The sequence below is a fragment of the Embiotoca jacksoni genome, unplaced genomic scaffold (assembly GCF_022577435.1).
Source record: "Embiotoca jacksoni isolate LCO1_2020_lvr unplaced genomic scaffold, fEmbJac1.0.p SCAF_60, whole genome shotgun sequence".
NCBI classification, from domain to species: Eukaryota; Metazoa; Chordata; class Actinopteri; family Embiotocidae; genus Embiotoca; species Embiotoca jacksoni.
This window is the reverse complement of record NW_027185415.1, coordinates 1,558,234-1,585,091: the sequence shown is the minus strand read 5'-3', so window position 1 is coordinate 1,585,091 and position 26,858 is coordinate 1,558,234. Positions and strand designations below refer to the sequence as shown.

Genomic DNA, 26,858 nt, shown 5'->3' with positions numbered 1-26,858 from the left:
GACAGAACATTTACTTGTTGTCCCTCCGTCTCTGTCCTCTCTTTGTCCTCCAGGTCACACAGGTCGCTTCATCGCGGCCGTGTTCGGCACCAGTCTGCTGTTCGTCCTGTCTCACATCTGCTTCCAGACGGTGCTGTTCACGTATCCTCCTCTCGGCACCGCCATCGGGGACAACTGCTCACAATGGGACACGATTACCCGACACATCGGACTGTCCCGGTACGCAACCAGCCGTTACCGCTGCTGCCGTCGTTGATGGTTGGAGACATGTCGGGGGGAAAGGTGTTGAAATGAGGTTCATGTGTGATCTGCAGGTGCAGCAGTGGGTAAAAGAAGCTGTGAAGTGATTCTTTCATAAATAATGTTGTGAGGAGTTTTAGTTTTTCAAGCTGCTTTGGTGGCTCCAAAGATTTTGGAGAGGTTCAGCTCTTCTGTGGATTGAAGCTGTCTCTCTGTCTCTGTCTGTCTGTCCCTCTGTCTCTCTGTCCCTCTCTCTCTCTCTGTCTCTGTCTTCTCTCTCTTCTGTGTCTTCTCTGTCTGTGCGTCTCCATGGAGCTAAGATCGGGGCTCTGTGGGGACACATCTGGTGCAGACAGCTGGACATTGGCTGGATGTTGTTGATGTCCAGGTTGGACCAGACTCTCTCTGATGTGATTGCATGATGGGTAATAATCAGCGTGTGCTTCTCGATAAGGAGGAGAACATCGATCCTGATCAAATCTGAAAGAAGCGGAGCCTCACGTCTTCCTCGCTTCGCTGCTGTCTGCAGACCTTCATCCCTGTAACGCTCTCCAGCCCGTCAGTAACAAACGTCCTCCGTCCTCAGTTAATTGAGTTTTGTGTTTTGCTGCGGTTCGTCTGCTCTCCAGTTCATGTGTTGGAGATCCTCTCCATGTGTCTGTTTCTGTGGCTCAGCAGCACTGCGTCTCTGGACCGGACATCAGACACACCTGTCTGCTGTGAACCAGCTGGTGCTGCTGCAGGTGGACCTCGTTGAGTTCATTCTGTTGTTTCAGTGAGATGTTGAAATGAACCTGTTGTCTCTGGAGCAGTCTCACCATCACTCTCCTCTCCTAGCCTGAAATCATGAACACGTTAATACTTCAGTCAACCAGCAGACTGGACACTTAATGATCATCATGATGATGCTGCATCAGGGACAGCTGCTGTGTTGAAGGTGACGGAGAGCATTGTGGGATTGCAGAGTGGTGAACATGAAGGTTAAATCACACGTTTCACTGATGAAGTTCTGATGACCCAGTTCAGTGATTTTAGACACATCCAGTTTAATTCATATCATCATTGTGGTTCAGCCTCAAGGGTTCAGTGTTGTGTTGTGTTGATGTTGTGTTCAGTGTTGTGCTGATGTTGTGTTTAGTGTTGTTGTGTTTAGTGTTGTGTTCAGTGTTGTGTTGATGTTGTGTTGATGTTGTGTTCAGTGTTGTGTTGATGTTGTGTTCTGTTGATGTTGTGTTCAGTGTTGCGTTGATGTTGTGTTCAGTGTTGTGTTGATGTTGTGTTGTGCTGATGATGTGTTCAGTGTTGTGTTGATGTTGTGTTCAGTGTTGTGTTGATGTTGTGTTGTGCTGATGTTGTGTTCAGTGTTGCGTTGATGTTGTGTTCAGTGTTGTGTTGATGTTGTGTTGTGTTGATGTTGTGTTCAGTGTTGTATTGATGTTGTGTTTTGTGTTGTTGTGTTGATGTTGTGTTCAGTGTTGTGTTGTGTTGATGTTGTGTTCAGTGTTGTGTTGATGTTGTGTTTTGTGTTGTTGTGTTGATGTTGTGTTCAGTGTTGTGTTGTGTTGTGTTGATGTTGTGTTCAGTGTTGTGTTGATGTTGTGTTCTGTTGATGTTGTGTTCAGTGTTGCGTTGATGTTGTGTTCAGTGTTGATGTTGTGTTCTGTTGATATTGTGTTCAGTGTTGTGTTGATGTTGTGTTCAGTGTTGTGCTGATGTTGTGTTCAGATGTTCATTAGCACCTGTTTGTATGATTATAGAATTATTCGCTGACAAACTGCTCAGATTTTTTGTGTTTTTAGGAAGAACTCTCCACCTAACATTAGATTTATTTATAAAAGGACTGATGGGTGTACAATCTACAACATATTTCCTCCTGAGCAGATGAATAGTGTTTGATATAAACATGTATAAATATGCCTGTATGTTCATGGTGATAAAAGGTGTGTGGTAAACGTTTGACCTCTCTCCACCTCTTCCTGTGTGTTTCAGACTTCCTCTGGATGATCCGTGGAGTGTGTTACGCCTCCTGTGTCCTGACCTCGGTGTGTGTGTCGTTGCCTCGGTAACGGTCATCCTCTGCAGCAGATTGGTGAGGAGCAGAGAAATGGTGGCTGCTGCCAACATCACATCGGTGAGTCAGTGTGTGAGTCAGTGTGTGTGTGTGTGTGTGTGTGTGTGTGTGTGAGTGTGTGTGTGTGTGTGTGAGTGTGTGTGTGTTGGAGACACAGTGAGAGATGGTTGTGTTGTCATCTGGTTGTGTTGTTGTGTTGTGCTGTTATATCTGAATCATCCGGTTAATGATGAGTCAGCCTCATTCAAGTAAAGTTTTTATGAAGCAAGTTTGCAGTTACGGCATCTGGTTTAGTTGCCATGGTAACTGATTAAACAAGTGTGAACACGTTCTTTATATTGCAGCCCATTCAATGAAACTTAAGTTCATTTAGTAACGTAAGGGCATTTTTTAATTCACTGTATTTCTGATTCTTTGCTGCCAGTTGTGATTTAGTGTCATTTTGACACATCTCAGCAGTAAAGCTGCGTTTTGACCTGTTTCTGGTGTAATTTCATAATTTCCCACTTATAAGCAGGCTCACTTTTTGTTTTGTGTGACCTTTATTTTGCTTGTCGTCAGGAGTGTTTCCAGAATAACGAGTCGACCTGATATTTCAGAACAGTCCTGACAGGCTTGGAGGAGTGAGGTGTTTGTGTCAGGTTGTTAACACCAGAGTTCACCGCTGTGTGTGTAACGTGTCGGTTTCCTCGTCCGTCTCTCCGCCCTGTTTGAGTTGCTGTGTGTTAAACTGTGTGTGTCCACGTAATCTTACTGTAGATCTGGATTCAATTATCCTGAGTGATTAAGCAGCGACGGTCCGTGTTAAACTGTAGGAGGTCAGTTCAGAAGGTCACGCTTGTTAAAAGAGCCCATTAAAGTTGTTACATCACTTTAACCTGTTTGGTACCAAACCGACATTAAAGCATCATGAAAAGCTTTTTAGACTCTTTTTTAATTTTTTTTTATTATTTTTGAGAAGTGTTAAGTCAGATCTCTGTGCCATTGCACCGGCCCGAAACTGCCAAAATAAAATGACACCAGTGTAAATGTGCCGACATTTAGACTGAAAACATGTTTGATTCTCCACCATCACCGTCACCTCCATGTGTCCTTTCTATTCTCTGTTATTCTCCCTGTGACATCCTTCAATCTTTAGTCTGGAGTTTTGACTTCAGCCCGTCGATCATTTCATGGGCTGCTGGCAGAGATGCTGAATTCGAGGGTTCACAGCTTATTTGGCTCATCGTACACAGTCGAGCGGATAAAATCACCACATGACGCGTTAATGACGTTAAACACTTGAGTTTAATTTCAGGAACCTTAAAACTCCCGTGTAGCCTTTCAGTGAAGACGGACCGAGGCCAGAAGCTCGGCCCACCGTCGCTGCCCCCCTTCTTCACTGCAGGGCCGATCCTGACCGCTCAACAGGAAGTCATAAAGCTGACCACAGAACATTCTCCGGTTCTGGAGGCATTCCTCAGTGGAGGCAGTGACGTGCTGGAGGGCAGGATGAGGAGCTGCTGGATGATTTCTTTAACTCTCATGCGATCATCAGTGTGAATGATGAGTTCTAGCGAGTTGGGCTGCAGCTCTTCAGGGAGATCCCGAGCTGTGTACATTCATATAGTCAGATATCCCATAATAACATGCATCGTCTAGACAGCGAGAGTTCCTTTTTCGGTCTGCTGCCGTGGTGCAGAATGTGATGGAAGAACCTCCCACCTGTAGTCAGGTGAAACCAGCATCTCTGCTTCGTTCAGGTCCGAACACGTGACCAGAACGTCTGTCTGTCTGTCTCTCAGGAAACTCTGCTGCAAATCTGGACTTCGGTCTGATGAGTCCAAGTTTTACACATTCAGCTCCAACTGAAGTGTCTTTATGAGCGCAGGTGAACAGATGTGCGTCTGCATGTGTGGAGAGGATGTGATGGTGTTGTGTTACTCTTGTTTCCACATGGAATCAACGTGCCTCCAGGTGAGATTAGATTTGACGCACAGCTGGAAAAGTCCCTGAGACAGTTGTAAAATCCTTCCAGGTGACAAACTCATGAAGCCAGATGAGAGAAAGCCAGGAGTGTTTAACAACAGCTGAAAACAACTTCAGACAATTATCTATTGTACCTTTAGTGTCTTATACTTGTGTGTATTTCAGATACTTTAAACAGGCACGCTTATATTGTATTAATTAATTGTGTATTATATTGAACGCTTTCATTTCAAGCAGTTTCATTTCTAGAATCTATTTCTAGTTTAATTTCAAAGCATCAAAGCGAAATGTGTTGATTTACAAGAATCGAAATTTAAAACATTATTATTTGGCTTCCTTTACACTTTTTTGCTAATTACATAAATGTGTTATTTCACAGTTTTCAGAGTAACAAGCAGGTCAAGAACAGACGCTTTATGTGAACTTTTATGCAAGAAGTTGGTGCCTTTAATCGTTTTGTTTTGTCATATTAGTTCTCTGATGCATAGCGATTCTCTTTTGAATGATTTATTTAATAATCCAGAGAGTTTCCCGGTCCAGCTCCTCACGGCTGGATGCTTCTTCACAGGAGAAGTCGTTGGGATATTCCTGTCCCAGTAATTAGAAACATTAGATGATCTCCACCTGTCACAGCTTCATATCACCAGTGTTTACACAGGCATATCAGACCACTCTGGGAGTGTGTGTGTCTGCAGTTGTTGGTTCTATTTTTACTCCTCAGTCAGACCTACGTTGTAATTATGTGATGGAGCTGAGGACTGCGTCTGTAATCTTGAAGGAGTGACAACATGCAGCAGAGACGTGTTGTGTTCAGCGTACTATTACGGAGCTGCTGCTCTCATAAACTGCAGTCTAAGCAGTGAAACTTTCCATACAATTAAACATGAAGACACAATAAACATGAGCATGTGCAATAAAGAAGAGTCCTGGAGAGAAGAGGCCAAACATTTAGGTTTTATAAGTCTTCTCCATTTTACAGTGAATCCAAACTGTTTCCTGTTCGTACAGGATTTCAAGAAATGAAATGAAGACATAGTCTATAAATATGAAAGTTTCACAAGCCATTGCACATGATTTCACCGTTTCCGCTCAGGGAAAGAGATTCAGAGCTGACGATGAGTTTATCTCCTGGTGACCCTGATGAACTTTACATGTGTACAGATCACACCCTACAGTACAATATGCAGCTGATCATATCATACATTTCACACACCTTTGAGTCACTGAATAACAAAAACACTGAGCTGTTCTTCTAGGCCCACTCAGTCTTAAAAGTGTTCCTCAAGTTCTACCAGATAGGAGCGACTGTTAGCTCGAAGATGTTTCATCAATACATGGAAATACAACCCTGTTTCTAAAAAAGTTGGGACGCTGTGTAAAATGTCAATAAAAATAGAATGTGATGATTTGCAAATCACGTAAATCAATTTTTAATTGGAAATGGACCAAAGACAACATATCAAGAGTCTCTCAGCAGTGAAGATGGGGAGAGGTTCCCCACTCTGTGAAAGACTGTTTGGGAAAATAGTGCAATAATCTAAGAATAATGTTCCTCAACATAAAACTACAAAGAATTAGTGGATTTCATCGTCTACGGTTCATAATATCATTAAAAGATTCAGAGAATCTGGAGAAATCTCTGAACACAAGGGACAAGGCTGGAAACCAATATTGGATGGTGGTGATCTTCGGGCCCTCAGGCAGCACTGCATTAAAAACACACTATTCTGGAGTGGAAATCACTGCATGGGCTCAGGAACACTTGTGAAAACCATCGTCTGTGAACACAGTTCATCGCTGCGTCCACAAATGCAGGTTAAAACTCCCCAAAGAAGAAACCAGATAGAAACATGATCCAGAAACACCGCCGCCTTCTCTGGACCGAGATCATTGAAGATGGACTGAGGTGAAGTGGACAACTGTCCTGAGGTCTGATGGATCACAATCTGAGATTCTGTTTGGAAATCATGGACGCTGCATCCTCCAGGCTAAAGAGGAGAGGGACCATCCAGCTTGTTATCAGCTCAGTTCTAAAGCCAGCATCTGTGATGGTACAGGATGCATTAGTGCACATGGCATGGGTAGCTTGAACATCTGGAAGGAAGCATTAATGCTGAATGATATATTCAGGTTTTGGAGCAACATATGCTGCCATCCAGACAACGTCTCTTTCAGGGAAGGTCTTGTTTATTTCAGCAGAACAACGTCCAACCACATTCTGCACGTATTCCAACAGCATGGCTCTCTAGTAGAAGAGTCCGCTGATAAACTGGCCTCCTGCAGTCCAGACCTGTCAATCATTGAAAACATCTGGAGCATCAGGACATGAACAATACAACAAAGGAGACCCTGAACTGTTGAGCAGCTGAAACCCTAAATCAGGCAAGAATGGGACCACATTTCACTTTAAAAACTCCAGAAACCGGTCTCCTCAGTTCCCAAACGTTTACGGAGTGTTGTTAAAAGAAGTGGTGACGCAACACAGTGGTGAACATGATCCTGGAACAACTTTATAGAGACGTGTTGCTGACATCAAATTCAAATTAAGCCAATATTTTTCATGAATAATAACATTTCTCAGTTTCAACATTTGATATGTGGTCTTTGGGCTTTTTTTAATCAAATATGGGTTTACATGATTTACCAATCATCACTTTCCATTTTTTTATTTACATTTTACTACTTCTCTACTACTGTATTTGAAACAGGGTTGTACATTCAGGGGCAGTCACTGCACCTGCACAATCTGTAACAGAAAAAGGATTTAATAACTGTTTCCTTTTCCCACTTCAGCTGGAAGATGATCCAATAGGCAGAACAACAGATGACGAGGAGGAAGAGGAGGCAGAGGAGGAGGAGGAGCAGGAGGAGGATGAAGAGGAGGAGGAAGGGGCATCAGGAGATGAAGATGAAGAGGAGCGGTCATCACCTGGTGACCCTGAGGAAGAGGTTTCCACAGCAACCAAAGCCAAGCAGCTGGCTGAGCGACTGAAGGCGAAAGCCCGGAAAGTTCTGCGTGACCTGGGGAGGATCTTGGCCATCAGCCTGCTGGCTCTGGCTGGTGAGATCTGAGAACAACATCACCCTCTGAGGGTCCGCTTCATCTCACAGCCGGCCGAAACACGTGATTTAAATCTGTAGACAACGTTCACTGATCAAAACTCTGAGATGGAAAAGATGCATAAATAATTGGTCATGTGAGGCCAGACTGTCAGTGAAGTTCTTATTTTTTCATGAGATAGACAGAAAATGTCTGTCTGGCTGGGAGTTGAACCCGGGACTCACATTATTTCCACTCTAAGCACTACTGACACGGTTTTCCGTGCTCTCCTGTTAAAAGACATGTTTTTCCATCAACACAGTATTGCTGGTTGTCACCTTTAATTGGTTTTGCGTCTGCCCTTTTTTAAAAGTGCAGCCTCATCTCCACTCAACCTGTGATGTAAAGGTTACACACAGCTCAAAAGATAAAGTGGAGTAAATGAACTGGTTCACACATTTCAAGCTCCTTCCCTTGAAATCATCATTTGTGTTCATGAATCACTGAACAATATTTTAATTTGTTTAACACAATATTGGGTTTGTGTAAAAAAAAAAAAAAAAAGCCATTCATGGGCATGAATTATGATTAAAAGAACATTTTATTTCTCTATTACTCCCAGTTAACATTTATGGGTTAAAAAGTCTAATTTTGGAGGCTCAAATGTTCTAATATGAAGCAGAGGTGAAAAAGATTATTACACATGTATGTAGTATGTTCGTCCCAGTGGTTTGAATGCATGTTTGTGTCTCCGGTGGTTTCCTCTCAGGCATCACGCTGCCCTCTGCCTTCTCTGCCATCTACTTCCTGCTTTTCATCGGCGTGTGCACGTGGTGGGCGTGCCACCTTCCCATCAGCCACGTGGGTTTCAACGCACTGTGTGTGATGGTGGGCTTCTTCACGGCCGGTCACATGGTGTGTCTGTACCTGTACCAGAGTGTGCTGGTCCAGGCCCTGTTCCCCCCTCAGAGTCTGTGGGCCAGGTGAGTCCGGACATTAAATCACTGCAGACCACTTCATTAAGATTAACATGAAGGGTTCACATTCATTACCAGGTCACTAGTTAGTTATCAGTTATATATTTTTATTTAACATCATCATCACCAACGACCTGCAGCCTGAGAGACCAGAAAACATCCAGCGCTGCATTAATGACTGAAGCTGATAAAGTTTTTAAATGCCTGAATGACACCTTTTTCAAATTTGATTAAATTTGTTTCAGGAAAAAGGAAACGTACATGTTATGTATTTTAGAGGTTGAGACTGTAAGCCTGTTTATTTTCAGAGGGAGGGGAGGCGAGGCGATGGGAGAGAGGGAGGCGATGGGAGAGAGGGAGGCGAGGGGAGAGAGGGAGGCAGGAAATGTTTGTCAAGCATCAACAAGCTAAAAGGCTTCAACAGCATCTGCCAGCAGCCAAATGTTCCTAATATCAAAATGAAGGAGCACAGCTGACCTCCCAGACTGAACAGAGGGAAAGTTTAGACTGTGGAAAAAAGAAACGGAGAAAAATGTCCAAACAAACACGCTGGAGAGGATCAAGAACCAACATGCATGTGTTTGGACTGTGGGAGGAGAAACCAGCAGCTACAGGGAGGAGATATAAACTGTTCTGAACCCAGAACCTCCTGCTCACTGCACCACTGACCCATCCCTTTGATTAGATATTAAACACCAACATGAATGGTTCATGATTTATGAGACTGATCTGATGACCCTGTTACACCTACAGAACATGAATGGATGGATCATAACACATGAAACAGTCTTCACACCTTTAAAGACGACTGACCAGGAGAAACTGTTTATCTCAGTTTGATCCACCTTCACTCTTCTTTCATTACTCCAGTAATATTTGAATCATGTTTTCCATCAGTGTCGATGCTTCTTTGTTTTTCCAGTTTTATTAGTTTCTAACTGAAAAACCAACATACTTTGGTCAGTTTCAACATATCTATGAGAAAGTTTAGTTTTAGTTTTTTTTGGGATGAATGACTGATGATGTTCCAGAAGGGTCGAAGCACACGTTCCTCCCTCTGAGGATCCTTTAACAGCCATCATGTGTTGAATCTGCACGGAAAGAAAACCGTTTGGCAGAGTGTGAATTTAAAAAGAGAAACCCGTGAGGTGAAGCGGAGGAGTGAGGCGAGAGTGATATCTCAGCTGGTATGTGTGGAATGAGCGACGAGCAGCTGAAGGAGCAGAGCAGCATTCCTCGGAGACGTTCGATCTTCGCTCCTCTCACCTTCATCTGTGATCGTCACATCTTCTGCTTCACGTTCTCGTCCATGTCAGATGTGACCACATGTGGACGAGGTGGGGGTGAAACGAGTGGTGGATCTGACTGAGAACCTGGGGAGACTAAGCCCCGCCCACCTCACACCTGTCAATCAAACATACTGCTCTGAGGCCTAATATCTAATGAATGATGGGATTAGTTTCAGATAGACCGACTGAACACCGATCAGAAGGAGAGGATTTAATATATGACACTGTAAAAAAACACTTACTGACTTTTTATTTGATGAGAGAAGTTGAATGTGGGTCTGTTAGGCTTTTTGGAGCCAGCTCCTAGTGGCCCTCAGTGGTACTGCAGTTTAAGGCACTTTTTATACAGTCATTTTAAACCCCCATTTCTTCATCTCTGTCTGTGTAGACTCTTTGGTCTGAAGGACATCGTCATCCTCGGAAACTGCTCCCTGCCCTACGACCTCAACCTGAACACCAGTCACGATTGGCCAATTTATGTCAACCCAGGGATCCTGTTCCTCCTCTACATCACCATAGTAACCGTTCTCCGAACAGGACGTCATGGAGCCCCTGGGCAGGTGTCACAGGTATTTACTACTGCTTTATTTATGAGGTACTGAATGTGTCCAACAGACAGTATTTAACACACACACACACACACACACACACACACACACACACCTCCAACATGGTGATGGACCAAGAAACCAGCACAGTGGAGGAAAAGACTTCAGTGAAAACCTGTTGTGTAATAATTTTCTTTGTGAAACTGTTTCCTCTCAGATTTAAACAGTTTTTTTTTCAGGTTGAGGAGCAGCAGGAGAACAGGGAGGAGTTGAATGAAGAGTCGGTGGCGTTACGGTCCTGGAATAATCAGAAAGAGATCTATGAAGACGACACACAGGTAGACACTCATATCATGTCTCCTATTTATCACGGTTCAGTCTGTTTGATCTTTAACAGCCCAGAGCTGAAGCTTCATATTTAAACCCTCTTCTTCTGTCATCTTTTTGTAAATGTCTGTCTATAAAGATTTGTTTTCTGCAACAGTAGATAATAATATGCACACAATAATAATAATAAACTTTGTAGAGCACTTTTCATACAAGAAATGCAACTCAAAGTGCTTCACAGCAAAAAAATGACATGCAGTGTTTCACATAAGAACAGATGTAAAGGAACATTTAAAAAAATATTGAAAAGAATTAAATCGCATAAGAACAGATAAAATGAATGAAGTTAAACAGAGTTAAAATGTTAAATTAAACAATATGCATTTTAAAGGTGCAGTAGTTTAAAGTGCTAGAGAGCTTCAGGTGTAGCTAATTAACAACTAAAGTAAGGAGATATGATTTGAGCTTTTCTTTTAAAAGTTTAAAAGTACTGCGCTGGTTTTCCTGATATCTGCAGGTCGTTTGTTCAGAACAGACAGGAGCTGCTGAACCTCCAATAAACCAGCAGCAGATGATCTCAGTGTTCTCAGATTTAGACATGTAACTCGGTCCGAGCCCATTGAGAGCTTTGTATGTGAGGAGGAGGAGGAGCTTAAAGTCAACCCCGTGTCTTACAGGTGAACAATGCAGAGCAGCCAGAAGTGGGCCGATGTGTTCTCTCCTCTCGGTTCTGGTTAACAGCTGAGCTGCAGAGTTTTGGATGAGCTTATCTGATGTTTTCTTTGGGAAGCCAGTAAAAAATGCATCAAAGTAGTCCAGTTGGCTAGAAATGAAGGCATGAATCAACTTTTCAGCATCTGTCTGGTTTGTAAACAGCCGCAACCTGGCTGTGTTTCTAAGGTGGAAGAAAAGGTTTTGGTCTCCTTGTTAATGTTGGCCTTGAAACTTCAAACAAACATCAGAGTCTCAGATTACACCAAGACTTGTTACCTCTGAGTTTATCCACGGAGTTCGTGGCCTCGGATTATTTTCCAATATTTCTCCTTTTGTTTTGGGGCCGACTGGGAGGATTTCTGTTTCATCCTCGTTTAATTTTAGGAAATTATTGCTCATCCATGTATTTATTGCTGAAATACACGTGTTATTGTCAGGCAGTGACCACGACAGGCTTAAAGGAGGGTGTGGACCGCAGGGACAGCGTCGGGAATCACATGGACACACTACCTAGTGCTAAAGTTAGTGTGTGGGTGGGGGGGGGGGCAGAGAGTTGACAATTTGAAACTAGCCAATCAGAGAGTAGCTCCAGCTCACCAGCTTGCCAAAAATGAAAAAGGATCACATATGCACACTGATTTGTCCTTCAGCCTTCACACAGGAAGTAGACGTGTCCCCTTAGTTTGAAAACTGTGTCTAACTCAGAGAGCACAGACGTCTGTCACACTTAGTGGTCATCTCTGCTGCGATATCCAAAAATAATTAATGGATTCACTCCAATAATCAGTGGGTTTCTTCCTCGGCACATCCTTCACCCTCCACCGAGCTGTGTGAGAATCAGACATACAAACAAACAAACAAACAAACAAACACAATGTCCTTGGTGACAGTAATTAATGCTAACATGACTTCTAGGCACACACAGAGACTAAACACTGTAATTCCATAATTACTCTTCAGTTCATTTGATTTGTGTTCAACATGTTTTAATTCACATTCACCACCACTAATTATAAAGTCCGGATGTAAACTAACGTTTGTTTCCAGAACGAGGCGTCATTCGTCTCACGATATCTCACAAAGATGGAGAACTTTACAGGTCACATTTTCACCAGATGTAACAAAGTGAGGAAGACGGATCAAACTGCCTTCTGCACGTTATTCTCAGTCCAAAGCCCGGTTCATCATATCATCCCAACAGTTCTCTCAGCCCTGCTTCATATGAATCTTCCTCCTTCTCTTCACACCTGTGTGCTTTCTGCACTGAGTACCAAAATACCACAGCAACGTGCAGAGGGAGTGAAAAAAGTGTGTGTGTGTGTGTGTGTGTGTGTGTGTGTGTGTGTGTGTGTGTGTGTGTGTGTGTGTGTGTGTTGCTCTGTTTCAGCTCATGCTCCTGTCTCTGACATCCGAAGGTAGCGGAGGAGGACCTGTGGCCGGAGAGAGTCCTCCTGATCTGGGTACCAGATACTTATTCTGTCACAGACATCATTAAAATAACTAAAATATTATGTGTCATGTAAAAAAAATGTGTAACAAGAATCAAACACTTCAGTTGAGAATGTGTTCAGGATTTAGATAAATGTGTCCATCTGGAAACAGTCGTCTGTGACATGTAGTTGTGTGAAAACGTGCGTCCCGTGGACTCTGTTGACTATTTATTTTAATATTTTAACAAGCAATGACTTGGTTTTCTTTGTGTGAGAAGAAAGTTGGAGAATCTGCACATGTAAGTGCACCAGAAGGCCTCTGAACTCCAGATATAGAGCTGCTATAGTGGGACGGTTGTTGTTGTTGTTGTTGTTGTCTACAGCTGATCGGTGATGGTGGCTGCGTGTGTTTGTGATGTCTTCCATTTTTTTAAATGATACATTCATGAATGTGTCTTTGACTGAGGATCTGCAGTTATTGAAATGATAATTAAAATAAATGCTGATTAAATTTGATTCAGTTTAATTCAAACGTGATGTTTTTTTTAATCTTTTTGTGGAGAGAACCAGAACTCAAAATCAAACAAGCAAATTCTATCAGACAAAGCTGTAAGTTTAAGAAGAGTATTGAAACAGCTGTGATGGTTCAACATATTGTGAGTGTTTCCTGGTCAGAGCACAGAGATGTTCTCAGGTGAGTTTTAAATCACCTGCCGGTCCTCCAGTGAGCGCAGCTGTAGATGTTCTCTCTTTAAACATCATCGGCAGCCGTGATGTTGTGAACACTAACACGATGTCATCTTTTACAGGTGTTAGTGGAGCTCCCGGTGGACAACACACTGAAAGTCCATTTTTCCTGCTGGGGAAGGTGGTGATGCAGCAGAGTTATGTGTGCGCCCTCATCGCCATGATGGTAACCAGGATCCTATACAGTCATACATTCATACAGTCATATATTCATACATTCATATATTCATACTTTCATACACTCATACAGTCATACATTCATATATTCATACAGTCATACATTCATACATTCATACATTCATACAGTGACTGAAGACCACTGCTGTTTACTGAGTTCATCTATTCATATGCTGTTTGCTCAATCTTCATGTTGGTAGTTCTAGTTAGTACTGCAGTATGTTACAGGTCATGTATGAACGTTTGTATGTTACAGTTAGTACTGCAGTATGTTACAGGTCATGTATGAACGTGTGTTTGTATGTTGCTCAGGTTTGGAGCATCACGTATCACAGCTGGTTAACCTTCGTGCTGCTGCTGTGGGCGTGTCTCATCTGGATTCTCCGTTCCAGGTAAAGTTAACACCTGTAGCTGTGACAGGAGTCTGATGAATGACATGATTATTTATAGATTATTTTAGACTGTGTTTTAATACATTGCTTCATTCTGACAAATATTGTCAGAGTTTGACTGATAAAAATCTGTTGAAGCCACCCTGCACATGAAATGTGTTGTGGTTGCTGTTGTTTCATCTGGATGATGTTTCAGGTCACGGGACAGAGTCATGTATGTTCAGGCTGTTTTCACATTCTTCTAAAAGTTTCTCTGAGCACAGCTGAACCCTGCGTTGAAGACATGGATGTGTGTTCAGGATTTGTGACATCACAAATGTTTTGAAGTACTGAGACTTGACTTTGAGTGATGTAGGACACTCCTTGTCTCCAGCTACTTTTGAATTGGATAGATTGTGGATTTTGTTTCTGCTGAGTCACGTTATCCCTCCCGCTGTCCTCGGGTCAAAATGACCCGCAGCTGTGTTCAACCAAGCTCTATTTTTATTTTCATATTTTTTGGGATCATTGGTGACAAGGAGGCTGTGAGGGTTTCTTTAAAGAATGATGACCAATGATCCCAAAAAATATAAAAATATATAAATAAAATAGAACTTGGTTGAACACAGCTGCGGGTCATTTTGACCCGAGGACAACGGGAGGGTTAAGAATCTCTAACCAGCTGATTGAACTCTTTTGTTTTGAAAATAAAAACCCACCACAGACACACATTATAATCCAAAGCAGAGTATTGTTACACGTCTTTTAACACGTGAGTTTGAAAGGGATTTCATCTGTGTTGTGTTTCAACAGGCCACATTGTGACTGAACCACACTCATGTTGTTCCACAGACCTGAACTCAGTCATCTGTCTCTGTTTGCAGACGTCATGCAGCCACGCTGTGCTCTCCCTTCATCCTGCTCTACGGCCTGGCTCTCTGCTGTCTGCAGTACGTCTGGGCCATGGAGCTCCAGCCGGAGCTGCCCACCACCGTAGGAACCATGAGCCTCCGACAGCTGGGTCTGGACCAGGCCCAGTACCCCTGCCTGAGACTGGGCGCCATGGTAAGATGAGAGCGTAGAGATTGAGGTGGATTGATGATGATGATGATGATAAATCTGTGCTTGGTGTTTATCATGAAATATTCCCCTCCGTCACTACACTGGGCCGTCCATGAAGAAATAGAAGCCAGATGAAGTCGAGCTCATCTGTCCTCACACACTCAGCTACTACAGTGGTTTCATGTATTGTGAGTTCAGGGCTGTGACACATCACACTTCATACTGATACAACTCTGCAGCAGGAGATAAACTCTGTCCTCATCTAAATATATAAAAATCACAGCCTGCAGCTTCACATGACGACAGAGATCAGAACTATGATCATATTTGGCCCGTTTAACTTTTATTTTCTCACATTTCCCCACTTGTTCCTTCTGTCCTACGATCAGCTCAGCAGTGGTTCTTTATCAGTAAATACAGTGAAACTCTGAACAGCAGAGTGAAGTAACGTTTCTCTGGTTAAACTTTCCTTTTCAGAAACACAGTGAACGGAGTTCTTCATGTCTGTCTGTGTGTGTGTTTCTCTGCAGCTTCTGTTCACATTAACTTTCTGGCTGCTGGTTCGTCAGTCGGTGAAGGAAAACTTCAGCAGGAAGAGGGAGACGTTCACACTGCTGCAGGAAGTCACTACAGGAGGTCAGACACACACACACACACACACACACACACACACACACACACACACACACACACACACACACACACACACACACACTCTCTCTCTCTCTCTGAATACCTGACAGACAGAGAACAGTGGTGTCAGGTTCAGACTACGTCCTGACAGACGCTCTGTGTTGCGGTCTAAAACTACCTTCTACTTTCAGCTTCATTTGTACATGAACACAAACTTCCTTCATAAGTGATGTGCACTGTTTGTATATAACCCCCCCCCCCCCCCCCCCCCCCATTACATCCTGTCCTGTTCAGAGGAGGGTCCCGGTAACGAGTCTGTGCTGAAGGTCCTGGGAGGCATCGTGATGAGCTCCTATGCTAAGTACTGGATCTATGTGTGTGGAGGGATGTTCATCATGGTGTCCTTCGCTGGGAAACTGGTGGCTTACAAGATCGTCTACATGCTGCTGTTCCTGCTCTGCCTGTGTCTCTACCAGGTGGGAACACGTTCAGCATCTCAACTCTCACAGTCACAACATTCATTTAATTAATTTATTGATTTAATTCTCACGTAGGGCCAAATGTTGTGTTTTTCTCAGGCATCTCTTCACTCTGTTCTAGTTCTGCATCAGTATTTAAAATCTTTATTCCAGTAATGTCTCGTACTGCGTACCTTGCTGCTTGTTCCTCAGGTGTACTACACTCTGTGGCGCCGCCTGTTGAAGCTCTTCTGGTGGCTGGTTGTGGCCTACACCATGCTGGTCCTGATCTCCATCTACACCTACCAGTTCGAGGACTTCCCTGGATACTGGAGGAACTTCACCGGCTTCACAGAAGACCAGTACGTGCGGCTGTCTGAGGCCTGTTTCTATGAACTGTTATCGGTCCTGCTGATGCCTCTACAGGCTGTGTTGAAGGTGTTTAATGAAGCTGTAATAATGGCGGTTCCCTCCTGTTGTCGTCAGGCTGGCAGCGATCGGTCTGGAGACGTTCGCTCTGTCTGAACTCTTCACCAGCATCCTGATCCCTGGCTTCTTCCTGCTGGCCTGTATTCTCCAGCTGCACTATTTCCATAAGCCCTTCATGAGGATCACGGACCTGGAGTATGTTACACCCATACACAGGTACGGGATGATTAACATGTACATTCAAGCCTCTCTTTTTGTTTTCCGGAGTTTCCCGTCACGTTTAATTACCGACAGATTGAATAGTTCTGCTTGTGAAATAAAAGTCTGTTTGATCGTCTCTCTGTAGAAAGAAGAACAGTGAGCGGACCGGGCAGCGCGGTTCTGATAATGTGGGTTTGAACTCTGAGGAGGAAGACCTGGTGACCAACGATGAAGAGTCTGAAGACGAAGGTAACGCAAACAGCTGTTTAAATTAAAGCCACATTTAAAATGACATTGTTGCTTATTGGTAAACACATTATTAATTATGTTGTTTTCTTGTGAATTATTTCAAATGAGCTGCTGAGAGATTTCTGGACCGTTGTCTTCTCTAAAGTATGAAAATAATCCTGTTTTATTTTTCATGTTTGTTCAGGTGGTTTAAAATATTTAACTCTATAAACAGGCATCTAAGTCTGAGTCAGACGTAAAGCTGACATGAATGTTTTTTCTGCAACAGTATTTTCTGTTTATTTAACTATGTTGGTCTTCAGCTTGTTTTCTAGACTGTAAAAAGTTTCTGATCTCATCTGATTTCTGTTTGTGTGTTCCTCCTGTCTGCTCCTCTTCCTCTTCCTCCATCCTCTCCTCCCCCGTTCAGTGGAGCTGGTTCCCAGTAAATGGGGTCTGGTGATGGACCGGTTACTGGTTCTGTCCAGAAGGTTCTCTGACATCCTCACCACAGTGCAGGTGTTTGTCTGGCAGCTCCTGGAGCTTCACATCCTCAAGATGGTGGCCTTCTGCTCTGTGTGGGTCGCACTTGGAGAGGTAAAGGCAGACGGGATGGACTTTATTGTAGCGTATTATACATACTGTAGCATCATTAAGAAGGAATGAAGCACGGAGACATGCAGACTGTCCTCTGTCCATTGTCCTTCAACATTTCCTGTGTTCATGAGCCAGCCTCTGTTCTCTAAGTGCTGTAACATACAGCTGCTGCCGGCCCGAAGGCCTGAAGAACTGTTCTGGTGCTGGATGTGCAGCTTTTTGGGGGAATGAATGCTTCTGTGTCCGACATTACATCCATTGTACGTACAGCCTGTACTGGTGTCAGCCTGAGAGGAAGGAGGAGCACATACCGGAGCTTTATTTATATCATATCACACTTTTATTTATTTATTTGTATTTGTTTGTGTGTTTTCTGACCTGTGTGTGTGTGTGTGTGTGCAGCCGTCTGTGATGAACCTGGTCCTGGTGGTGTTGTGGTCTCTGGCGATGCCCTACGGCCGCTTCAGGCCGATGGCCTCCTGTCTGTCCACCGTCTGGGTGTGTGTCATCATCGTGTGCAAGATGCTCTACCAGCTGAGTGTGGTCAACCCTGAGGATTACTCCAGGAACTGTACCGCTGTAAGACACACACACACACACACACACACACACACACTATACATATATATACTACATTTATTCATTTTTTTTCATTTTCGAACTTGTGATGCGTTTACTTGCAGCATTTCGTGGTCTCTTCTCACTTCATTGTGGTTCCATGACAGCCAGTGTTGTTTTGTTGTAGAGAGCCGACTCTCACACACACACACACACACACACACACACACACACACACACACACACACACACACAGAGTGACCTGACTCCGTATTAACGTGCTGCAGTAGATTGTCTTACAGCCTGAACCCATTTATCAAATCACAAACTCTTTTGGCAAAACCATAAATTGTTTTCACCGACACATTTGTCAGATCTCAGAGACTCTTTTTGCAAAACTTTACACACTCACTCATTAAAACACATTTTGCACTGTGATGCACTTGTGAAGCATACTGGTGACTGCAAGGAGCAAAAGTTGAACTCAATTAAACCTCAGCTGCATCATACAGATGTTTCAGTGCTGCTGTACATACAGATGTTTCAGCCCTACTGTACATACAGCTGTGTTTTCTATTTTTTTGATGCCGTGCGTCACGACTGCTCATTAGTGTTTTCATTTTTCTGGTTCGGAGCATGATGCGACGACATATTTTGGTTTTGAGTGCAGATAAAAACTGTTTTGAGGGCAAATGTTTGGTTTTTGCAAGAAGTGTCAGAGTTTTTGTGAATGTAGTCTGAAAATTGGGTTTAGTGCTCACAGTTTTAAATTTTAATGAAATCTTTGACTTCCTCTTTCCTTCGCAGCCTCTGCTGAATGAAACCACCCTGTCACCAAAGGAGATGATGAACTCCACTCTGTATCACGGACCAGTGGATCCAGCCAAATGGTTCGGCATCAGGAAAGATGCTACAGCACTGGGATACAGCCAGGTGTGTTCATGTTTACTAAAAGCTGCAGATGATGAAGCCGGGTGGATGTAAAACATAAACACAAATATAAATATGTCAGGCACTGAAAGTAAAGCTGCTTTTAAAAAAATACTGCGAAGAATAGTTTTTTATACTTATCCATGGGTTTATAAAACAGGAGAAAAATACTCAAATTAATATTGACAGTGAGCAGCTTCGCCTTTAAAAATTAAAGGACAGATGATGATCACAAACCCGGCAGCACACGTGACAAAGATGTAAAAACTGTCGACGCTTATAAGCATCTTGTAACTGCGTTTGACTCCTGTCATTGACTGAAAGTCTTCGCCTCCACCTGACGGCGTCCATGAGGTCCTCTGTTGATGTGCTTTGTGTTTCAGAACCATCTAATAGTTCTGATGCTGCTGGTGTTCGAGGCCACCGTCTACCGTCACCAGGCTCACCACTACCGCCAGCTGCAGCGGTCCCCTCCCCCCATCCCCACTCTCTTCCCAGCCGCCACCAGGGACACGTTGGACCAGGGCCTCGTCCCCTGCTTCAAGTACATGCTCAACTACGCCTTCTACAAGTTTGGGTTGGAGGTAGCTTCATTTATGACCTTAGACCTTTTCTACCAAACAACAAGAGAATTTTTGCAGGAAGAGTTTTCTGCTGCAGTATTTTAGATGTTTTACAAAAAGGAGATGCTTCACTGATGTGATGTCATCTAGACTTTCAGACTTTCTTTATTTTTTTTTATTTTTTTTTAAAGATTTGCTTCCTGATGACGGTGAACGTGATCGGCCAGCGGATGAACTTCCTGGTGATAATCCACGGCTGTTGGTTGGTCGCCATCCTAGTGAGGCGGCGACGTGCAGCTATTGCTCAGATCTGGCCCAGATACTGTCTGTTCCTGTCCATCTTCATGATCTACCAGTACCTTCTGTGTGTTGGGATGCCGCCCGCTCTCTGCATCGGTGAGCAGTAAATACCAGAGGAGATCATCTCCTTGACAACGAATCTTAGATCACAGTCTGCTTAAAGGAAACGATAGTCCACATTAGTAACGGCAGACTTGTATGAACTTCTTTAATCAGTGCATCCTCTTCTCTCCCTGAGTATTTCCGAGTGTTTCTGAGTGTCTCTGAGTGTTTGTGTGTACGTTGTGCTGCAGACTATCCATGGCGCTGGAAAACTCGAGTGTTGATGAACTCAGCTCTCATTAAGTGGATCTACCTGCCCGACTTCTACACTCTACCCAACTCCAAAAACCTCATCGGTCAGTCTGAGTGTGTCTGTGTGTTCATCCATTAGTCCCACTGAAACCTCCTCACCTCGCAGTTTGGTGTTTCAAAAAAGAGATTAAAACATCATCATCTCTTTACTTTAGCTTTTAACTTGCCCCTCCCGAAGCTCTCCTGCACTTTGAACTACCGCACCTTTATAATGAATATTGCTTGATTTCGTATTTTAACTCAATTTGTGTTTAAGTTTATGCATTTCATCTGTTCTTTTTTACATTTTATTTCTTGTCTACATTTTAAAATTGTCCTTTATATGTGAAACACTGCATGTCATTTTCTTGCTGTAAAGCACTTTGAGCTGCGAAGGTGCCTTACAAATACAGTTTATTATTGTTATTATTATGATACTGTAAATTCTAATCTCATCTCAAAGATCAGAGTTTTATCTCACATCTGAAGCAGTTCTCCTCTCTGATCGGCACGTTTCACATTTTTGTAGATGTTTGTTGTTTAAAGTCGACTCTTACTGTGTTTACTGTTGTCATAGTAACTTCAGCGTAGTGCCCATCCACCACTCTAATCCATGAATCCAGCAGCCGAGACAAACACTGAGCTGTCTCTATAATAGAAGTACTGTTTGCACTCATTAGAAGCGGTTCTGTTCATATGTTCTGTCTGATGGTTGAAGTGCTGCAGCGGCTCAGAAAGCAGCTTCCCCTCATTGTGGAAAAACTTTCATGTGAAGAATCTGTGATGGATTTAAATGACACAAGTTCAACAGCAAAGGACAGAAGTGTAGAAGTAGAAGTTCAAATCTGCACTTTTCTTCATCTTTATTTGTTCCAGCGTCCCATAAGCTCCACCCACAATCCTGTCTCGGAACCAGAGTGGGTGTTCCAAGCATGTGACAATGATGACGACGACGATGATGATGATGATGATGATGATGATGATGATGATGAGGATAACCATGATGATGAGGATAACAGTGTGTTGTGTTGCTGTGTGTCCACAGCGGACTTTGTGCTGCTGATGTGTGCGTCCCAGCAGTGGAAGGTGTTCGAGTGTGAGCACACGGAGGACTGGATGGTTCTCGCAGGAGAGAACACGGACGAACCAGAACCGATGGAAGGACGACTGTTCAACCCGGCACCCAACTTCATCAACAGCAGGTAAATACTTCATTACTGCAGAGAAATACTTCAATACTATAGGTAAATACTTCATTATTACAGGTAAATACTTAATTAGATACTGCAGGTAAATACTTCATTACTACAGGTAAATACTTCATTTGATACTGCAGGTAAATACTTCATTAGATACTGCAGGTAAATACTTCATTACTGCAGGAAAATACTTCAATACTGCAGCTAAATACTTCATTAAATACTGCATCTAAATACTTCATTGCTGCAGTTAAATATTTCATTACTGCAGGTAAATACTTCATCAACTGCTGCTGCGACTTTTCAAAATAAAAGCTCTCCAGTTTCACACAGGGTCCAGACATATACAGGTTTAGACGTGTTGGTTTCAGGGTCCCAATTGAAGGGAAACACTGGATTTTATTAAATCTAATATTAGAACGATTTATTGGACACTTTTCGAACTAGTTTGACCCCACCATGCTGTGTGCACCACAGTAGGTATTTAGGGGACATCTGTGTAACTGTAGATACAGAAAATACCCCATTTTGTTCTTATTAACATAAAAGATGCTGATTCCGCTGGTTTGGGTGGAGCTCAGCTATGTGAAAAAATGTTATAAACACGAGGAGCTCTGAGATAAAAAAAAAAAAGAAAAAGTTGGAGACTCGTGCACTTTGACACCAACAGCAGATTTAGTTTTGTCTTCTTGGAGACTCTTTTTTTAACAGTATTTTTTTCTTTTTTACTCTATTTACGGGATCGGTCGTTAATAGTCCAACCACTGTAGATGATGGTCTCCACGGTGGGCAAACAGAGCGGAAGGATTTATTTCAGATCATTTGGAAACCTTTTTTAATCCCATCAGACTCACCGACCTTTTTTCTGACGGTCTCAGGGAGCTCTTTATATTTTGGTATGATGACACCTCATACTTCAATAGCAGCTTATTCTGTTCTGCTCAGATCTGAAAACAAAGATGAAACTTTAACTGCATTTTGTCTCCCTGTCCTGCTCTCTTCTCAAACAGCCTCCTTGTTGCTCTGATTTAAAATGTTCTGACATGAAACAAGTGTTCGTTGTCCTCCTCAGGAGTTACCTCGACATGGCTAAAGTTCTGGTGTTCCGTCACTTCTTCTGGTTTGTGCTGTCGGTGGTCTTCATCACGGGGGCCACCAGGATCTCTGTGTTTGGACTGGGCTACCTGCTCGCCTGCTTCTTCTTTCTGCTGTTTGGAACGCGGCTACTGGTCAAATCGTCCAGGACCCGCCTCACGCTGTGGGACTGCCTCATCATCTACAACGTGGCCGTCATCGTATCCAAAAATCTCTTATCTGTGAGTAGCAGCACTTCATTTATGGAACGTGTTAGTAAACACACTTTGGGTTCAGGAACAACTGCAGCTTCCTCAGAAGCTTTTCATTTGAAAAGTGGCCCTGCCCCCTTCCTCTATGGAGCCAAGATGGCGACCGTTTAGGGTGGAAAGTGTTCATAGTTTTACATTTCTTTTTTGGACCACTTTGAGTGCTTCATCCTGGAACTTGTAGTGAACTGATGTTTCTGTACTGACAGTGTGAACACACTGATGAGTGTTAGTACACTAGTACAACATCTGGAACACAAATACAACATCTGGAACATGAGTACAACATCTGGAACTCAGCACGAGTGTTTGTTGACTTTTAAAATGTGAGGTTGTGTTATTATTTACGGAGAGTCTTATCCATGAAGAGTCCCGTCAGACTGTGAGAAAAGTTCATACCAAAGACTTCCTCTTTGCACAAAGATGAGAGAACTTTTACAGAGGGACTGAGAAACCCCAGTGCATTATGGGATGTCATGTCATATCAAGGGAAACACTCCATCAGATAGTAGAATACCTTCGCTGTGCAATATAAAAGGGAAATACGTGTGTGAAGGTAAAGACACTGACTTCTGACCTGTGTTTCTGTGTGTGTGTGTGTGTGTGTGTGTGTGTGTGTGTGTGTGTGTGTGTGTGTGTGTGTGTGTGTGTGTGTGTTTCAGATCCTTGCGTGTGTGTTTGTGTTTCAGATGCAGAATGGTTTCTGTTGGGTCATTCAGCTCTTCAGCTTGGTCTGCACAGTCAAAGGATACTATGATCGTAAGTGCCTTAATAATCTCCGTACATACTTCTTCATGTATTTAATCAGATATGATTTGTTTATTCTATTGTGTTTGATACTGATATGTCTCAGGATGTTTGGTTCATGAAGGACAAATTATTTGGTTTTAAAAGTTGTAAAGTAAGTTGTAAAATAGAATCTCTCTTTTCTGCACAAAGTCGATGGTGAAACTTTAAATATTGATCGTATTTCGTCATGGAGGTGTTAAAGTGCCGAGTCATGTCTCTTTAATTACTCGTCTATTGACCTGCTGTGTGACAGACAGTCACTCCTGACCTCTGACGGATTCGTTGGTTCTGTTTGTTCCCGACAGCGAACTCGGTGAGCGATAAGACCTGCAGCCTCCCGGTGGAAGAGGCCGGCATCATCTGGGACGGGATCTGCTTCCTCTGCCTGCTGCTGCAGAGGAGGGTCTTCCTCAGTTTCTACTTCCTGCATGTGACGGCTGAGCTGCAGGCTTCTGCTAAACAGGCCTCGAGGTACGAGTCAGCATAGAGACGACCGACCGACCGACTGACTGCTGGTGTCATGGTTCTGATGGTTTTAATCATCCAGTCACCAGATGGAAGGAACAAAGATAAAGATTTATCTCTGTTACATATAATCATTTTGTTTTAATACTGTGAGGACAAAATCTCAGGTCACAAGCCCAAAAATGTAGAATGTGATGTGAGTTTAGAATAATATTGTCTTCAAGTTTGTTCCTGAACTTTGGGGACGAAACATGTAAGAGGCATGATGGAAGGAGACGTTTTTAATCTTCAGCACCATGTTCAGGGTCAGACAGCAGTGAGGGACACATTCACCTGAAGAACTGCGTCCACAGAGTATCAGATATACATATATGAGCTGCCACCACCTGGTGTAAACTCCACCCACCAGTTTCAGGTGACACCAGGTTCAAGTGACCGAGGTTCTGATGACAGAAGATAAACACACATCATCGTGACAGAGATGGAGAGTCAGCCCCTTCCTGTTTTAATGTCTGCTCTCACCTGAACATGATGACATGTCAGAACCAGAACAGAGTCAGTCCAACTCTACTGACACCTGAGACGCCTTCTGTGTTTGTTGAGATGAAGCTCCTGTGAGGATTGACCTCCCTGATGTAATTTACCTGCTGTGACCTCCCTGTGACCTCTCTGATGTCATTTACCTGCTGTGACCTCCCTGTGACCTCTGATGTCATTTACCTGCTGTGACCTCCCTGTGACCTCTCTGTGACCTCTCTGATGTCATTTACCTGCTGTGACCTCCCTGTGACCTCTGATGTCATTTACCTGCTGTGACCTCCCTGTGACCTCCCTGTGACCTCTCTGTGACCTCTCTGATGTCATTTACCTGCTGATGAACGTCCTGACCGCTGCTTCTTTCCTCCAGAGGCTTTGAGCTCTTCCGAGCGAGCATCGTGAAGAACATCAAGTTCCACCAACAGACTGAGAGGAAGTCTCTGTCTCAGCTCAAGAGATCGTAAGTTTCTCTGGTTCAGAAGTCGGTTTTTGTTCAGAGCATTTTAAAGAACATAAAAAACACGAGACAGGTTGAGGATCTTCAAAAGGAAACACATTCATCAGATTCATCACCAACTGTGTTACATGATATATGAATTAAATCTGCGTTAAACAGTATTTCATGTAATACTTACGGTTAAATAAAGAAGTGATCAGGGCCTGAGGGTTACCTACTGGATTACAATTCTATTCTAACCTTTTTTAATTTGCCCGTAGCAGATATTATAAACTGATTATAATATTTAATCATAAACCGTTATAAATTGAAACCAGATTCAAATCATTTTTTTGAATCTTCTCTCAGGATGCAGAGAATTCGCTCCAAGCAGCAGAAGCACAGAGACGGACACAAACCCAGCGAACGCTCCAACAGAAGGCCGACTGCAGGTACGACTCGGTGGTCAACACGTGTTCCACACAGGAAACATACATGTAAACTGGTTTCACTGCAGACGAAGCTCCTCCAGGGTTTAATCAGTGTTTAATCATTAGGAAACCCTGAACTCAGCATCATTCACCAAGTTAGATTTCAATGTTTGCCTTCGTTGTTGGTCCCCTGATTCCTGTTTAAATAGTGATGTCAGTCTGCTGGTCTGTCCTCAGTACATTTTACAGCTGTAATTAATTCGCAGAATAATGAAATATCCAAAATAACATTGGTACCTTTATTCCTGCTACGTTTGTATGAAGAAAATACAGAACCAGTTCCACTTTAATGACCCAATGAAGTCTCCTCTTCACCACGTCTTTATCTGCGCGGTGAGATCAGCAACATGACAGCAGGTTTCTCTTCTCGTTTCCTTCTAGAGATCCAAACGGACAAGAAGAGGTCCAGAAAGAAGAAGTGGCACCAGCCGTGGTTGGACCACGCTACAGGTAGGACAGGTGAAAAAAAACATCCGATAAGTTCCATCGACAGTAAAAAAACAAAATAAAAGTCTCATCGAATCTTCATCAACAGAATCTTTTAGCTCCTGTAAGCACAATAAATTATAACATTTCCTTTATTTATTTATTGAAAACACTCATTTTTAACATTCCCGCTGCAGTTGGACAAAGAACTGCTACAGACGTGTTTAACGACAGCCACAGTCTGAGGATGTCTCCGTCAACCCTCTGACCGACTCTAAACTTTGAAGTTTCTCCGTTCACGTCAGTCAGTAGTAGATTTCCATCGATCTTTAGGGTCGTTGTCCTGCTGCATCTCACAGCTTCTACACAAAAACACAAATAATTCTGTCTGTTTTATGCATTCAGGCGATGTTTTTGGAAATCAAGAAATACATTGTCTCCAGAAGTGCAGGATTAAACCTTCTCCTGGCATTAAATAAAGACAGAAATGGCACAATAAATCATAATATTGAATTAAAATAATTGTAGAACTGCACAACACTCGAATTGAACTGAGAGATGAGCAGTTCATCGCAGCCTTATGGACAAGATATGGGATAGAGAGAGAGATAGATAGAGAGAGAGAGAGAGAGAGAGAGAGAGAGAGAGAGCGAGAGAGAGATGGACAAGAAAAATATAAATATTTGTCAAATAGTAGCAGTTATAATAGTGTATTTTACAAATGTACACATAAATCCAGATCATTCTGTACTTTTTCTGCCCATCATGACATTGTGACATCATGACATTGTGACATCATGACATGGTGTCACATGGTTGTAACATGTTTGTCCTGCTCCCAGTGCTGCACTCAGGAGAGTACTACCTGTTTGAATCCGACAGTGAGGATGAGGAGGAGCAGCAATCTGAAGAGCAGAAGCCTCAGAAACTGACTGCCTGTCAGGTCAGACAGCCGACTCACACTTTGCGTTCAGGGAATGA

At 43.1% G+C, this 26,858-nt stretch overlaps 1 protein-coding gene across 2 annotated transcripts in view; it reads left to right on the top strand.

Annotated features, from left to right (window-relative positions):
• The window catches only part of piezo1 (piezo type mechanosensitive ion channel component 1 (Er blood group)), a 66,156-nt gene that overhangs the window by 21,264 nt on the left and 18,034 nt on the right, over positions 1 to 26,858 (top strand). For both annotated transcript variants that reach the window (XM_069174706.1, XM_069174705.1), the window contains exons 3-31: positions 54 to 219; positions 2,230 to 2,371; positions 7,073 to 7,340; positions 8,089 to 8,302; positions 9,974 to 10,154; positions 10,373 to 10,471; positions 12,562 to 12,634; positions 13,414 to 13,517; positions 13,841 to 13,920; positions 14,784 to 14,964; positions 15,492 to 15,597; positions 15,889 to 16,070; positions 16,266 to 16,414; positions 16,539 to 16,697; positions 16,828 to 16,931; positions 17,341 to 17,507; positions 17,910 to 18,086; positions 18,873 to 18,998; positions 19,379 to 19,579; positions 19,750 to 19,954; positions 20,152 to 20,256; positions 21,237 to 21,393; positions 22,463 to 22,706; positions 23,396 to 23,492; positions 23,828 to 23,993; positions 24,895 to 24,984; positions 25,330 to 25,412; positions 25,833 to 25,901; positions 26,720 to 26,820. In XM_069174706.1, the coding sequence (XP_069030807.1) occupies positions 54 to 219; positions 2,230 to 2,371; positions 7,073 to 7,340; positions 8,089 to 8,302; positions 9,974 to 10,154; positions 10,373 to 10,471; positions 12,562 to 12,634; positions 13,414 to 13,517; positions 13,841 to 13,920; positions 14,784 to 14,964; positions 15,492 to 15,597; positions 15,889 to 16,070; positions 16,266 to 16,414; positions 16,539 to 16,697; positions 16,828 to 16,931; positions 17,341 to 17,507; positions 17,910 to 18,086; positions 18,873 to 18,998; positions 19,379 to 19,579; positions 19,750 to 19,954; positions 20,152 to 20,256; positions 21,237 to 21,393; positions 22,463 to 22,706; positions 23,396 to 23,492; positions 23,828 to 23,993; positions 24,895 to 24,984; positions 25,330 to 25,412; positions 25,833 to 25,901; positions 26,720 to 26,820 (4,196 nt within the window). The remainder of the gene's footprint in view (positions 1 to 53; positions 220 to 2,229; positions 2,372 to 7,072; positions 7,341 to 8,088; positions 8,303 to 9,973; positions 10,155 to 10,372; positions 10,472 to 12,561; positions 12,635 to 13,413; positions 13,518 to 13,840; positions 13,921 to 14,783; positions 14,965 to 15,491; positions 15,598 to 15,888; positions 16,071 to 16,265; positions 16,415 to 16,538; positions 16,698 to 16,827; positions 16,932 to 17,340; positions 17,508 to 17,909; positions 18,087 to 18,872; positions 18,999 to 19,378; positions 19,580 to 19,749; positions 19,955 to 20,151; positions 20,257 to 21,236; positions 21,394 to 22,462; positions 22,707 to 23,395; positions 23,493 to 23,827; positions 23,994 to 24,894; positions 24,985 to 25,329; positions 25,413 to 25,832; positions 25,902 to 26,719; positions 26,821 to 26,858) is intronic.